This window comes from Scardinius erythrophthalmus (genome assembly GCF_964197995.2).
Source record: "Scardinius erythrophthalmus genome assembly, chromosome: 11".
Taxonomy (NCBI): domain Eukaryota; kingdom Metazoa; phylum Chordata; class Actinopteri; order Cypriniformes; family Leuciscidae; genus Scardinius; species Scardinius erythrophthalmus.
The window spans coordinates 33,807,633-33,823,742 of NC_138231.1; the positions used below are offsets into that span (position 1 = coordinate 33,807,633).

Here is a 16,110-nt window from a genome sequence, read left to right on the forward strand (position 1 = left end):
CTCTTTGCAGAATGTGGGCAGAGCATAGGCTACAATAGAGATGGCTTAAGCCAAGTCAGGGTAGTCAGATCTGATCAATCAGAAGAGAGCGGAGAGAGGGCCTGTGCGTGTAAATGAGAGAGTGGGAGAAAACAAGGAAAAGGGAAATTGATGGAATGTTAACCGCTTCCTGTTGCAGATGACAAAGACGATGAGGAGCCAGAGGAACATGGCGACGTGCTACGAAGACTCTTAAGGTATAACTTAACTAAAGGTATACTACCACTAAAGGTATATCATTGCTAGGCGTCTTCAGGGCTATCATCCACTCGCGAGGCAGAGGCGCTAAAAGGCAGAGGCGCAGAGATTTTCGTTTTGTATAAATTGTATCTTCATTTTGATCAATGTTTTATCAATCATTTGCCCGTATTTAATAAATAAGAAGCAAATATAGCAGACAATGTAATAAGGCGCCGGCACGATCACTTGCATTGCATGTGAACTGGAGGGCGCCGAAACACAGCTTGTGCTTCACAGATTTGAAAAATATAGGCTATATATTACAGAAAGCTTGAAATGTCTACTTTTAAACGAAAATATTCAAACCAAAATAAATAGGCTATCTGATTATGTAATCCATATGAAATGTGCATTTCGCTCTGGCGTTCATGGCGAGTCCGCATCGTCAACTTCATCTTTGCAGCGACACAGAAAACACCCGTTTATTACTAAACAATTAAATGTCTCCTTGCTAATTTAGACACATTCATAATCATTACTTTAACCGGTTCTTTGTGGCAAGCTTTATGCGTGCGGTCATAACGCTTATTATCCTGTAGGCCACAGGTGTCAAACTCAGTTCCTGGAGGGCCACAGTCCTACAGAGTTTTGTTCCAACCCTGCTTCAACACACACACACACACACACACACACCTAGAGTTTTCAAATAAGCCTGAAGGACTTGATTAGCTGATCAGGTGTGTTTAATTAGGGTTGAAGCTAAACTCTGCAGGGCTGTGGCCCTCCAGGAACTGAGTTTGACATGCACCCCTGCTGTAGGCTATAGCCTATTTAAGTAATTAAATTAATATAAAGGGGCGATTTGTCCACGAATGGCTTAAATGAACAACTACTAGTCGACTAGAAAAAAAAATTAGTCGGAGGCAGCCCTTATTCCACATATTTTCGAACCAGCAGGCCATTCTGGGTTGAGCGAGCGACCCTATGGATAGAGTGAGCGGAGCAGAATATTCGAGAAATGCGCTCTCCGCTCATGAGCTCTGATCGGAACAAACCCGAACCTCACTGTCTGCTGAACTTGCGCAGAAACATCAAAATAGACATTTAATTTAAGCTTTTTAATTTTTTTCAAAAACTAAACATTTTGACTATTTTAGTACAAATTATGATCTTATTGACGATTTTTTATAATTCTTGACAAAATTAGAATATATTACGTTGTTTTTTTTTTTTTGGGTGGGCCTGTTGAAAAGTGGGTGGGCCTAGGCCCGTCAGGGCGCCCACCCATGACGCCGTGCCTGCTCCACAGGGTGAATTAATGGATATTATAGGCCAGGGAGGCTGATGGGGGGCATATGGGAGGGACGTACGGTGCTCGGCAGTGATCAAAAAGGATTTAAACCGTGAATTTTGAATCTCTTCTTGTAAACTCAGAGATGTGGATTCAGACGGCAATTAAATTACCACACGACCTGTTTGTCAAAAAACAGTAGGTACTAATCTGGCCAGGGATTTTTACGCGGGTTGGGTGAGAAAACCTAAACTGATATTATGGATTCGGACGGCACTAAAATCACCGACTTACCCCTATAAATGTTTAAAATACCATACAAGCCCATGAGAAACAATATTAGCGTCCGAATATGACCTAACTGACAGTAGCCTATGCTCTCACTGGCCTTTAAAAGCGCTTTTTAATTAAATTAATAATATTGTATAATAATATAATTAAAAATCTAACAACAATCAGTGTAATTACATTTTATTCTTTGCATGAAAACACTTGAATAAGCCTAACTGAACACTGTCTGGGTGTTTTAAAACTTCAGAATTATATTCGTAGGCCTATAGACCTGCAACAGTAATAAGGTAAAGCTAAGAGTGGTCCAGACCAACCTTACGAAAGTGTGACTTAGGCTACAGAAGATAGCCTATAGCCTACTTAGCGTACGAACGTGTCGGGAATCGTGCCATAACGTTAAGAGAGAGGTTAAGGAATAGGTTACGAACTACTTAGCGATAAGAACGTTTTGGGGAACCGGGCCCAAATTGCTATCTTTTCAAAGGCATCAGGCCCGTCTGACCCTAAACTTTAAAAAGTGTGAATTAATGGCTATATCCATAATTGTGATTTAGAAGATATAGAGGGCATTCCAGTGAAAAAGGAAGTTAAGTTCCTAGGGGTTATGAGTACCAAAAATGTTGTTAATAGAGAACATTCTAATTTTAACTCTAAAATAGATAATATGAAGAAATCCTTAAATCATTGGTTATCTCGAGACCTATCTTTATTGGGTAGAATCCTCTTGACTAAAATTGAGGGAATATCTAAACTTATCTATTTATCTCATGCTTTGTGCTGCCCCAAAAGTAGTTAGTGAATTCAGTGAACTCAATTTTATTTAAATTTATATGGAGAAATAACACATTATTTACGTAAATTCCACATTGTTAAACATGGAGGTTTGAGAGCCATTGATTTTGAATCTCTTCTTGGTACTTTCAGAATAAAATGGCTGAAAGAGTGTTAAGCAAAGTCACACTCAATATGGTACCATATTCCCAATCACATTTTCAATAATATTGGCGGCCTTGAATTTGTGTTGAGATGTGATCTTGATCTCTGTAAAATTCCTCTGAAGTTATCTAATTTTCATAAACAAGTAGGCCTATTGCTTTTTTGGAAAATGATATTTACCCATAGTTTCTCCCCTCACAACTCCACTCTATGGAACAATAGGGCTACAGTTATTGATAGAAAATCTCTGTTTAAAAGTGATTGGTAGGCTATAGTAAAGGCATTATTTTTATTCATGATTTATTAGATGATAATGGATATTATCTCATAATGATTTCATTAATATATAGAGAGTTAGAATTACAATTAAAGGTTATGATAAGGTATGCAATGCTATACCCACTGGATTGCTAAGAATAATCCAAAGTAGTTTTTCTGATCCTTTATCTAGACCTGTAGTTTCCCTTCCCTCTTTAAAAATATGTAGCCTAATGTAGACCTCTTAGACAGTAAGTGTAATAACAAACTTATTTACAAAGAACTCAAACGTATTATCACTGGTGATTATCAGTGCTATTTTTTGGGAGATGTTGATGGGAGATGTTGGTCAGAATTAAAATGCATGTAGGTAGGGTAGGCGTTATACTGAACTACCAAAAAAGGTCTAATGCAGAATATCCCTGAAACCACTAGATGACACTATTTCCTTAAAATATGAACAAGACCTATGACAACGCAATAACAGTCGAATGTAACTTTTAGAACAACGGCAACGCTCAGATCCACTTTACAGTCGATGTTGCGTTGTTCCCAATATTTTTAATGAAATTAATTTGAAATTTAATATATAGAGCGAGTTTATTCGCGTAAACAATTCCTCATCTTAATGTATTACCAGTTGTCGAAAGCCTTATTTTATGACCATTTTCAGCTCTGTGTGTTTAACACTGCGCGTGCCACACTATGAGCTCGAGGCACGGTGACGTCAGCGCCGAAACACTGAACTAAACAAGCCATTTTCAGCAGCGTGCGCCCCTGTCGGAGTCCTCGGTCTGCCCAAACCACTTCTGATAGTTACCCAGCGTCTGATCCGAGGAGTTGAACACTGTTGTTTTGTTTTGCTTCTCCTTCGTCTGTGTGAAAAGCATCGCACATAGACGAGCGCTCAAAAATGTCTGTGAAGCCGGAGGCAGGTTCGGAGGGAAGCTGGTACGGGGATGATTTTGAGGAGATTGATCGCTTTGGGAGTACCACTGCCGCCCGGTGTGATGACTTGGGAGAGGGGAGGCAGATGAAAGACTGGGAGGACGAGTCAAGTGAAGAGAAACAGTTTTCCAGCCATCCCGAAAGCGACCGGCAACCGCTCCCTGTTGTCATGGAGACTGCTTCCACAGGTAATGGGATTTTGATCTACACCGTCTTTTATGCAATGCTTTTTGGTTGTGCTTAACTTCTCTGTCGACCGGGGCCTTGCTTTCAGGTAACGTTAGCAGATACCTAGGCTTATGGCTCGCTTTGTATGGGGTGGAAGTATGTTTTGCTAAAATGAGGTTGGACATTAAGGAATTTAAGTGTTCTCTATTGTTTTAGCACTTTTGAAGAAGACATATCTGAGAAAATGCCCATTAACTTGGCATTTACAGTCTTCAACAGTAATTATGAGATCATCATTTCAAATTTAAGCAGATTAAATATTACAAATAGGCTAAATAGTAGCTACATTTATTTGTTTTAAAAGGTGTTAGACACAGACAATCTAACAATTGGTTCTTTTCTAATCATATAGCCTAGGCTATTATATAAAATTGCCTACCTAATAAACGAAATATCACGGACTATAATACAATAATGTGTAGGGTCATCATATCTTGTCCAATGGAACAACCAGTCAGTAATTGATTTAAATCTCATGAGCTTTAAATCTCTTGTTTATTTCGAGTGGGTCAAACATGACAAAAGTAATCATTTGCAGATCAGTTTTAGTTGACTGATTCAAGTGTTTTTGATTATAAAAAAACAGTGTTCTGACAATATGCTACCTATAACAACACTAGCCTATATTTTCATAGTGGTAGGTTTGGAGCTTAGTAAAGCCTAACACCATATCGCACTTAATGAACTAATGATGGTATTATTTCTCTGTGAAGATGTGCTACCTATAATTTTTTACACATTTTGTGTTGTTGTACTACATGTGACAGCTTATTTTGTGCCTCACGAAGCATACCACCCATGTTTTAACTTGGAAAAAAAAAAACGTTTTGCACAGGTGGCACTTACTGAGCAGGTAGCACATAGACATGATTTTATATTCTATCCCATAACCCTAATCTTACCCGTAAACTTAACCCTTGCAAAAAAAAAAAAAAAAAACATTCTGCAAAGTCATCATTTAGAATGACTTGTAAGCTGTTTTCCTCAAGGGGAATGGCATTTTGTCCCCATGGCCATGACATCAAACATTTATTCACAAGAACAAAATATACTAGGCCTATATTCATCCAATATCACAAAACCGAGGCTTCTGATTGTCTCCATAAATCTATACCTATAATTGTTTTTAAAATTAAGTCATGAATAATGAGACCTATTTACCTGTGCACCGTGTTTGTGAGGTGCTGTATAACTCTTTTTTCCCTTCAACTATTTTTGTCTGTTGTTATTATTCCATTGTGTCCCAGCTGCTTTCCAGATCAGACACTTTACAGTAACCTTTACAGGTCCTTACAGGACTGCATAGAGATCAATACTTGACATAATTTAAACATCTCACAGGCTTGGATCTGTGAAACTCGAAACTCTATGTTATGCCATTATGCTAGTAGAGAAATAAAGTGAAGACAGAGCAATTCAGATTGTTTTTATTTTACTGAGATAAAATAGATTGTAGCTCCATTTCAATAAAGCCACAGTCTTTAACCAGATGAAAATATAAGACATAAGTAAGGACTATATGAAGTAGGATGTTTCCTTTGCTCCCATTTTCTTAAACCAGATCTTTGTTATGAAACTAAAGATGTTTTTCTTGTGAGGTACTGTATTGGGTAACACACAAATAATCTAATTATGAGCTATAATACAGTCGGCTAATGGGGAAATGGTATTAGGTGGAAAGGGAAAAAATAAATCAAATCGTCAAATAAGCTCCTAATTTGTTTAACCACACGAAAGGACATTTTAAACATTTGTCACTTTGCAATGAATTCAGTGTTCAATAAGGTTTCTTGTGGCCACCATAGGAAATTCTCCCAACCTGTGCATGTAAACACTTATGGACTAAATCACTGATAAATTAACTTAAATTAGTATCTTAAACGTTGTGAGTTTATTTATAGATGCATCATGAGTGAGTCACACAACGTGTCTGAATCACCAGATTGACATTGGCAAGTGGATGAAAATCAGAGTCCTGTGGTAAAATCCTTCTCATCAGACTGAATCTCTCATTAGCTGAATGACAGCCTAACCCAGTGCTTATTGAACCACAATACTGACTCTTAGAGGATGTGATGCTTGCTCTTTTGATAACCATTTAGATCACATTTCGAGCACATTTTTAACCTGTTAAAATGTTGATTTTAACATGAAATGAACCTGACTGTTTGGGTGAGATCACTCCATTACACCTTTGACTTTTGATAAGACCATTTTAGGTTTAGTTTAGCCATGCATTTTTTTCACATTAATAATTTAGTGGACAGACGTGAAACATAAACTTTGACAGAATGCATTTAATGTGAATATATCCTATTCTTGAGTACAGCTAGGTCAGAGGGTTTTTTATACTGTTAATATCTCAAATAAGACTAATTAAAATAAAAAAGACTTGGTTCATACCTAAAAAAATTTCAGGTTTTTCCTCTAGCATTTGCCTGTTGAAACTTTGAAAGATTGAAACTAACTTGTTAAAGTTTGCTTCCTTGCAATGCAATTATTCTTTTGTTTTTCACCAAGAACATATAAAAACCTGATAGTTTGATTCTGTACTCAGTTTTCTCTACAAACAGTTCACCAGTACTGAACCATGGCTACAGTAAGAAGTGAGTGCCTTGCCATGGATGTTTCCTGGGATACTGGCAACACTGTTTGATTTAGGACATATAATTAGCAATTATATCGTGTATAGGTTATGTACTGGAGAGACCCCACTGTGCTTTCAGTGTTACCACAATTATTCTCACTTCAGTGAGTCGTGATTCATTAGGGAAACTTGAATGCAAGTTCACTTTCTACTTCACACTCATACTTCACACACATACAAAAAAGTGTTGTTGGTTGTGGTATATTGCATAAACATCAGAAAGTGCTAAGAACTATAACAAGATAAAAATAATCTAGGATATTTTCCTTTTGTGGTAACACATGTTAGCTCTGCGACTTAGCACTTGCTGTCATGATTTTAAAAGGATTGCATTCTATCATATGTTGATATTCTATCAACCCTCTACGCACACTTTGGCAATAGAATCGCCATTGGCTAGTACATTTTTTAGTTTACTCACCAGACTGATATATATATATATATATATATATATATATATATATATATATATATATATATATATATATATATATATATATATATATATTAGCTAATATATATATATGTATTATATATAGCTAATTTGGTGGAATCATATACAAATAGGCTATATGATTCCACCAAATCAGCTTAAATTTGTAAAATGGCACATATCTGAACATACACTCTTAACATCAGTCAGTCAAGCATTATATTATGATATTATGATAATCAAGCACTATTTAATGATAGAACTTTAGTAATTAGAACTAAAACTTGGTAATCATGTATGAATGCATATTTGTCATTTTAACTAAACTTAGGACTGGTGGTTGTGTTTAAGATAATGTTGGTCATTCAGTGTTTCTGTAAAAAAATAGATAATATTAATAGATAAAAGTAATTATTATTAAAAGATAATAATACTACTACTGATTCTACTACTAATAATAACAATATACATACAATGCACTAAGGATTGATGAGCTGCTGGGTTCATGAATATTAATCATGTTGTCAGCATTCGCTCAAACGGATTTGCTGAAATCAAAACAGAGATGTGCGCCAGCCAATGAGATTGCTCAGTCGCATTAGTTTCCGCCCACTACCGTAGAAACCGGCATATCTTCTGCTTGTTCTTAAAAGCTGAATAATTCTAAATTAACTCTATTATTTTAACAGGAAAATACAACAAAGAATATCGTTTACATGTAGGGCGTCGATTCTGCGTGGTATGTAGCCTAAGGCTCTCTCGTCTCAGAACAAGCTGTTTGCAGATTGTTGCTTTTGTGACATCACAAATGCTTAGGCCCCGCCCAGACTGCTGACAGACTCTGCCCTATTAGCATAGACTCCGCCCTGAGTGAGCTGTACACACTCCGCCATGTTTATCTCCTTGCCAGAGCATTTAACAGCAGCAAGTAAGAAATGTATTCTTATTAAAGCTGCTAAAGTCATTCAATCAAAAGCAGAAATTAGAGATTTTCTGTTTTTCTTTTGTTGTTTGATTCACAGCATATAGCAGTAGGTCCTAGGGGTGGAACTGTACATGTATTCGTATTGAACCAAAACGGTACGGGCGTCACGGTTCGGTGCATGAATATACACAGAGAATAAACAGTATAAAAATAAATAAAACTTGCGTGCAAATTAATTAATGTAAAACTCTGTGGCTATAATGAACCCCTTTACGGTCTGTGTAATGAACAAGCTGCGATGTCAAGATTGCAATGGTGCAATATGTATGTAATATCTGTCGGTGCCATCTTTTGGACATTCATAATATTGCATTGGTTTTCATTTCTTGTCCTCAAACAGAGCACTAATCTGTTTATTTTAAAGTTACACATTCTACATTGATTAAAAAAGGTAATGGTAGTATTATTTTACACAGAAATAAATTATTTATAATTCAGATGAGAATAAAGTTAAGTGTTCATTCAAATTTTAAGGAAAACAAATCTATATTGATCTGAAATATAGCAAATTAATTTTAAATTCATTCAGGTACAATTACCTAACATATCTCAAGGTCTTTTTGTCTTTTTATTAATTTAATTAATAAACTAATTATATAAAACTATTGTCAATGCACTACAAATAAACTGGTTCTATGCCTTTACTTTATTAATAAAACTTAAGACATTTATTTTCCTTTGGTGGTACAGCCTGAGACATGCACAATAAAAAAAAAATTGCCTAATACATTTTTGTTTTGCTTTTCCCTCCATTGTACCGAACTCGTACCGAACCGTGATGTCTGAACCGAGGTATGAACCGAACCGTGACTTCTGTGTACCGTTCCACCCCTAGGTACTGTATATTATGCTGCTTTCACTTTAATACACTGAGCTAATATACACATGCGATTTCTTTACTTGCTGTTTAGAATAGACATAACCGACTGTGTTTATGTGAACTCTGTGTTTTTGACCTTACCATGTGTGTATTTGACAGTTTAAGCGCAATGAGACTTGAAAGAGAACTTAGTTTAATACACACGGGACCCACCGTCTGACATCCAGCTTTCTGTGCACGTGCTTCGGATGAATGTGCTCAGAACCATATATCAAAAACAAAACAAAAACGATTCATCACTACATTTTTTTTAGCCCAGCCATATTGGTAACTGACCACAGTGATGCAGAGAAAAGTAATTGTTAGGCAATGCTTACAATTCTGTCAGAAAATGGTTTAGCTTACTTCTCAGTGGACTTGAGAAGCTGCTGATGTTTCAAACCACTGTTGATGGTCTGGATCACTTTATTTTGCATTACATTTTATGTAATTTACTACATTATTCCTTAAATATAAAGATAGTCCACAAACATTACTATGCTTTGTCCTAAAAAATGTAGGACATGTACATGTACAAAACTTTACTCTAATAATCCCATTATTCCTGCAGACATCAGCAGTTTATTTTCAGATACAAGAGAGGTACCTCCAAAAGATGCCATCATCACAACTATCCTCATCTCTATCTGTTCTGATGTAGAAGTAAATCCAGTCTGTTGATACACTTACACATAGAGTAATTATGTGAAAGTGCCCCTGGAGTGACTTGAAGTTGGCTCCAAATCCTTATCACGTGTCACAAACCTGTCAGTGGCATCCTGATGTAATTGTGGGCATAATAATTATGTTGCTTTGAAACATAACCCCTGTCACACTTTACCTCCCAGTCCCTTTTTGTCACTCTTGTTTATTAACAAAATATTTTGGTGTAGCTTCATCAGTGTCTTCCTGTGAAGATAGACCTAGGACTAAACAGAAATAACTCAGGCTGCAGGAAGGAAGTCCTCACAATGTACTAAGCTTACTTTCTAAGCTAAAACTGTCTGAGCTGCACAGCTCAGGGAAAGAGAAATGCACTTCTTGCCAAATGCCAGTCAGGACAATAGTTCCGCCCCCCACAAACACGTTTTGTTTAACCTGGTATTTAATATTATATATAATTCTAATAATATATATATTTAAAAACTGCTAACGGGTAATTAAATGTAACACATCATGTAAAAATGTATCTTTTATTGGAAAATTGAACAACATCTAATTATTGTATTCAAGGTGCTCTAAGCGATGTTATTCATTTTTTAGGCCAAAACATTTTTTGTCACATCCAGCAAACATCTCACTATCCGCTAGCTGCCTGTCCCCTGAACACACTGTAAAAAACGTGATCTCTGTAGACAGCCCAGGCTCCACAAACGGCAAGAAAAACAAACTGGCCCCACCTTGGCCAAGAAACATAACAAACAGTGTTCCAGCCAATAACCGACAAGAATGATTTGGGGCTGGGGGTTGGGGAGTTAGTGCGCGTGCACATGAAGCGGGGTGTGGGGAGTGGAGGAGAGAGAAGCATGAAGAGGGAAGTTAGCTAGAGGAGAGATGTCCTAACAACAACTAACGTTAAAATTGTATATTCTTGAGAATTTTGATACACGACCAAAGAGACGACGTTCCGATGAACAAATAACAAAGAATAGGGAAAAGGAGAAGGAACGCGAAGTCCCGAATTTACATTGGAAAAGCGTTCAAAAGGTGGCGAGAACTCCGCCGGCAGAAGGGCTTCCAATCCAACATTCAGGTGGCTCTGTTTTTGCTGGACAGGTGGGTAAATCCAGTGTTTTTTCTAAATGGTTCATGATCGTTTCAGGAAGCACGAGGGGGAGGGGACTGGATGAGGAGGACGGAGGGTCGAGCTAGCCTCCGTTTGGTACAATACTTCGAACGTCAACAAGAAGTGACGTCACCCAACATCGCCTAGAGCACCTTTAATCTTTTAAACAACTGAGATAGTGACCAAGCTATACATTTTATAAAAATCACCTGTCAAGATTATAATACATATTACATCAGCATATGAGAGCCAAATTAGATTACTACAGGGACTCATCTCAAGATCACTCATTAGAACAAAGTGAACAGAGAAAACTGCTCTTGACTAAAGATTTTTTGTAGCTTTAATAAGGATTAATCTAAATTTAATTTACAATTTATGCAGTGCAGACTGTTTGATAACTTTATTCAATGTCTGTATATGTCCTAACTGTTAGACAGGTAGGAATGGCACAGGTGAATATGACATTTATTATGGGTTTATGTGAGGATTGTTTTAAGTTCACTTCAATGAAAAGTTGTTTTTTTTGTAGCTTTCAATACACTGTAATGTTAAAAATGGGGGGGGGGTGTCTTACTGTTTGAGATCAACTGGGAAATGATTACATTATAAAATATATTAAACCCATGAAAATGCAGATCCTGTTGTAAATAATAGTGAAAAATAACTTTTTTGTTGTTCCATTATCACCCCTTAGCAGATTTTGACTGTGCACTTTTAGCAGCTAGGAGGAAAAATAAGTACACTTTAGCATACTTGTTAAAAGAGTTATTACTTATTTATTACTGAAATATTCTTCATAATAATAATATACTTTAGTGAGAACTGAATGTAATGTTTAAATGTATATTAAATTCAATTAGCTGAACTTTAAATATAGTCAATAGGACTACAAGTGTATTTACAAAAGTACTGACAAGAATTTATGCTAAACTATAATATATAATGTCATTTCTTTTGAAACTTGTATGTATTTGAACATTTATAGACTATTTCTATAGCTATTTCTGTATTGTATTTCAGTAGTATATTATCTGCAAGTATAGTTTTATAAAAATATACTTTTAAGATTTGAAAAACATTCAGTACAATTAAGTGCAAAGAGGCATAACGTAGTTAAGTAAATTAGCATTAGCTATTTTAAACAACTTGAAATACGTAGTTAAGTAAATTAGCATTAGCTATTTTAAACAACTTGAAATACATAGTTAAGTAAATTAGCATTAGCTATTTTAAACAACTTGAAATACATGCCCATATGATTTTTCCAAGAGTCCTTTACTACAACAAGATTATGTTGCGATCTTAGATATACATATGCCACCAAATGTCAGTAGCCCTGCTCTTAGCATTTATTGACCTGTCTAGCCTACTTTTTCCTTTTTGCTCTAAGTATCCATATATGCAACACTAGGCAGTGAAATGTTATTTGAGCAATGGTGAGTGACTGTTAAGTCCAAAGTTGTATAGTGTTGTATGTACTAGATCTATTCATTAACTGAGGCTGTGGATCCTGCTAATTCCCAAATAAGTTATTTAGGTTTAAACCGAGGACAGGAGTGATTAGCTTTCATGCATTATTGTTAGCGTCATGGCTAATGCCTGACTCTTACCTAACACCTCGTCATAACATGAGCTTTACTCCGAGCTCCAGCACCTGTTCCAGCAATACCACAATGGTCCTTATAAACACACAAATGCACGCACTCATTCACTCACACTTCTTTGAGCCAGGATGCGACCATTTAGGAATTTTGTAATGACCAAGAGAGAAACATATTGTCACATGCTGTGTAGATGATCGACACAAACAAGATGATGAAAAGGAAAGTGTCTTTAATTAATCCACAGTCACAAATCCAAAACAGAGCGAGAAAGCTACTCGCACACACGTAACGTAGATAATACCTGACAATGACCACTAACAGAACCTGAACTTAAGTAGGCCTACACGTGATAAAAAGGTAGATAGTGAGTGCACAGCTGAACATAACGAGTGAGCAAGACAACAAACGACTAACTCAGGCTGAAGGTGGTGAAACACAAAAAGTCCAAACTAACAGAACTGTGACATATTTTTATCTAAATTAATGTCTTGTTCTTGGCTTAGTAAAGACCCCATTAAAATGGCTTAAATGTGGCTTTCTTTTCTAGGTTGACATATTTCCTTCATTAAAGTCATTTATAATGTTCCAAATGTTCTTTTGAACTTTCTAATCATCAAAGAATCCTGAATTATATTACCATGGTTTCCACACAAATATTAATCAGCACAACTGTTTTCAACATTGATGATTATAAAAAATAATAATAACCTTGAGCAGCAAATCAGCATATTAGAATGATTTCTGAAGGATCATGTGACTCTGAAGACTGGAGTAATCATGCTGAAAATTCAGCTTTGACATCACAGGAATAAATAACATTTTAATATATTTAAAAAATAGAAATCAGTTGTATTGTAATATTTCTATATTATTGTTTTTACTGTATCTTTGATCAAATAAATGCAGCTTTTGCAAGCAGTAGACATGAAAAAAAAAAACATGAAAAATATGTTTCTGTCCTACACTTTTGAATGGTAGTGTATCATATAGATGGAGTTCAAGCTAACAGACATGGACAAATGCCACAAAAATCCAATTTTGATTTCATGGAGTGTTTAAAAGAATAATGTCCTCTCTCGTCAGAAGACCACACTAGTAAATGACTAGTTTAGAACAGAGAAACATCTGAATACTTGAGTTTCAGTGTATATATACAGGAGAGAACTGCCAGTGTAATGGGGTTTGTTAAGAGAAACTAATTTTTATGCTGTTTTTCAAAATCCAAGCATTGTCTTTGTGCAGGTGAAACACATTTTAGTAACAGAGACTCTAAATGAAAGATCAGCACTTAAGGCCACTGTGTGTTCTCGCTATCGGCGTGTTTTTGAGAGGATGAGTAATGGCTTGCACACTGTTAAATGTTGGAGGTGAGAGGTGTGGTGTGAACACCGATCGGCCCTCACATACAGAAACATTTCTGTGACATTCCTGTGACAGTTGCTGTGATGATCCTATTGTTATACAGTTGTGGTCAGAATTAATGGCACCCCTGGTAATAAATATGATCAAAAATGGCTGTAAAAATGGGGGGATTAAAATAATCACTCCAAAACACGTTGGCCATGAAAGATCAAAAGGATAAACAATGCAGATTTATTTTTTAAAGCCATTTTGATCATATTTACCAGGGGTGCCATTAATTCTAACCACAACTGTATAGTTTGCTTTGCAGGTTTTAAGGTTACACTGTCAGTTCAGTTGGTGTGTTGCTTAGCAATGTGATACAGAAGGGTGTAAGTTAATATGATTTTTGTTTTTGAAGAATCAGTGGCTCTCTCTGCAATTTTTTTTTAGAGATCTTCACACTTCTTAGCTACTGATGGTTAAAAATAGAGTCCCAATGGAGTCATTTTGCCCAGTGAATGTAGGGCAGTACAGAGACAGAGGCACAGAATCTTTGATGGAGTGGGGTCACGCTAGCATGGGGATTTACACAAGTCATTGAATTATCCTCAGTTACACATCTGTAGTGTGGAGGGAAACACACCTGGGGTGCGTTCTCCGATAACGTTGTCTCTTAGCGCGCTACGAAGACTCAAAAGGTACACCTTAACTACAGGTATACCTTTCCTACGTGTGTTCTCCGAACTATACCTTAGGATGTTGCTTAAGGTAAACCTTCTTAAGTTCGACCTTAGCAGGCGCTGTCCATGGTGGAGGTGTTGAATAGGTTGATATCGATGCCTCGATGATCGATTGTGCGCTCTTTCCTTCACAGCGGTATAGGTAAAGTATTGAGAAAACAATGTTATTTATAAAGAAGCGTTTTAGAAATAGTACAAACTGCATTTATCGGGGCTCATTGAAATATGTACATGCAGAAATAAATATGAGTATGTGTTTATAATTTAGCAAGTGTGTAATCCCAAACCCTCACGGCCATAAGTGTGTTAATGTTCTCCACAACGTATGCTGATTATCCACCAGCCATGTAGTTGACATACACTAACTGGCTCCGCGGACGGCGCCGTCTTTGATTTAAAACAAGTACTCGCTGTCTCTGCCATAGCTATAAAGTTTGTGCAACTAATCTTTCTTTATATAGACTCCTAAGCCTTTTCTGTCAAATGGTTCGCCAGCTGATGTGCCTTAGGATAGTAATTAAAAAAGCTAACAACCATTAGTGTATGGAAACTTTATTAATGAAAACACTTCCATACACTGGGTGTAGGCTATAACAACTTCAGTATTTTATGTGTAAAATTTTTAAGTAAAGTAAAAATGTAATTTTAATTCTAAATCAGATTTTATATTAAATGTTCATATAAAATTGTCTATGTGTAATTAAACTGCGATGTAAAAAAGCTTTTTGCGTAGTGGTGGCCACTAGCGGTATGAACCGTCAGCAGCGATAAGGTATAGCTAAGAGCGCTCCAGACCAACCTTACGAACGTATGACTTACAGAAGGTATACTTAACTAAGAAGGTTTCGGAAAACACGTATTAACGATAAGGTACTTCTTAAGGTACAACTTAAGAACGACGTAGCGTTAAGGTAGTTTCGGAGAACGCACCCCTGATCCTGAAATATTTGATCTAAAATAAAAATGGGTTTTTGAACAAAAAACTGAACTAAAACTAAATTTCAAAGGTAATTTAGGCTAGTTATTGTTATTTAGGTATGATGCTGTTATAATGTGTATTTTCATCACAAGCAGATGGTACAATTTGTGGTTCTGTTATAAGGGAAATTAAAATTACCTTAGTGAAATTTAAGTCATTTTCAAAACTAAAACCTGAATTGATCTGAAATCTAAAAAAAAACAAAAAAACAATTGAAATGTTCAAAATTCAAGCGTAGCGTCAGTTCTGGCATGTCACGTTAGTCAAGCTCGCATCAGCTGACTCTTAGCTGATCCACGTCTACCTATAGGAATATGACGCCTATCACCGTATACGTTCCTTCAGTATTATCAACAGCTATCACGTTTCTCAGGAGCCAATTCCCTCCTCCATCCTAAGCTCCTCCTCTCATCAGTCAGGATTTGGCATTCTGATTAACCCTGAATCAGACAAAAATGTTGTACTTTAAAATATTGAATTAAATATATTTGCATACATTAATGTTGGTTCTGTTCTGTTTATCCCAAAGGGGGGTCATTGCTGTTCTCCCTGCTCTTAT

At 36.3% G+C, this 16,110-nt stretch overlaps 1 protein-coding gene across 1 annotated transcript in view; it reads left to right on the plus strand.

Moving 5' to 3' along the window:
• The first annotated feature begins 3,472 nt into the window (after window positions 1-3,472).
• The window catches only part of rtn1b (reticulon 1b), a 35,361-nt gene continuing 22,723 nt past the window's right edge, over window positions 3,473-16,110 (plus strand). Inside the window, exon 1 of the mRNA XM_081378429.1 lies at window positions 3,473-4,131. Within this exon, the coding sequence (XP_081234555.1) occupies window positions 3,909-4,131 (223 nt within the window). The 5' untranslated portion in view covers window positions 3,473-3,908. The remainder of the gene's footprint in view (window positions 4,132-16,110) is intronic.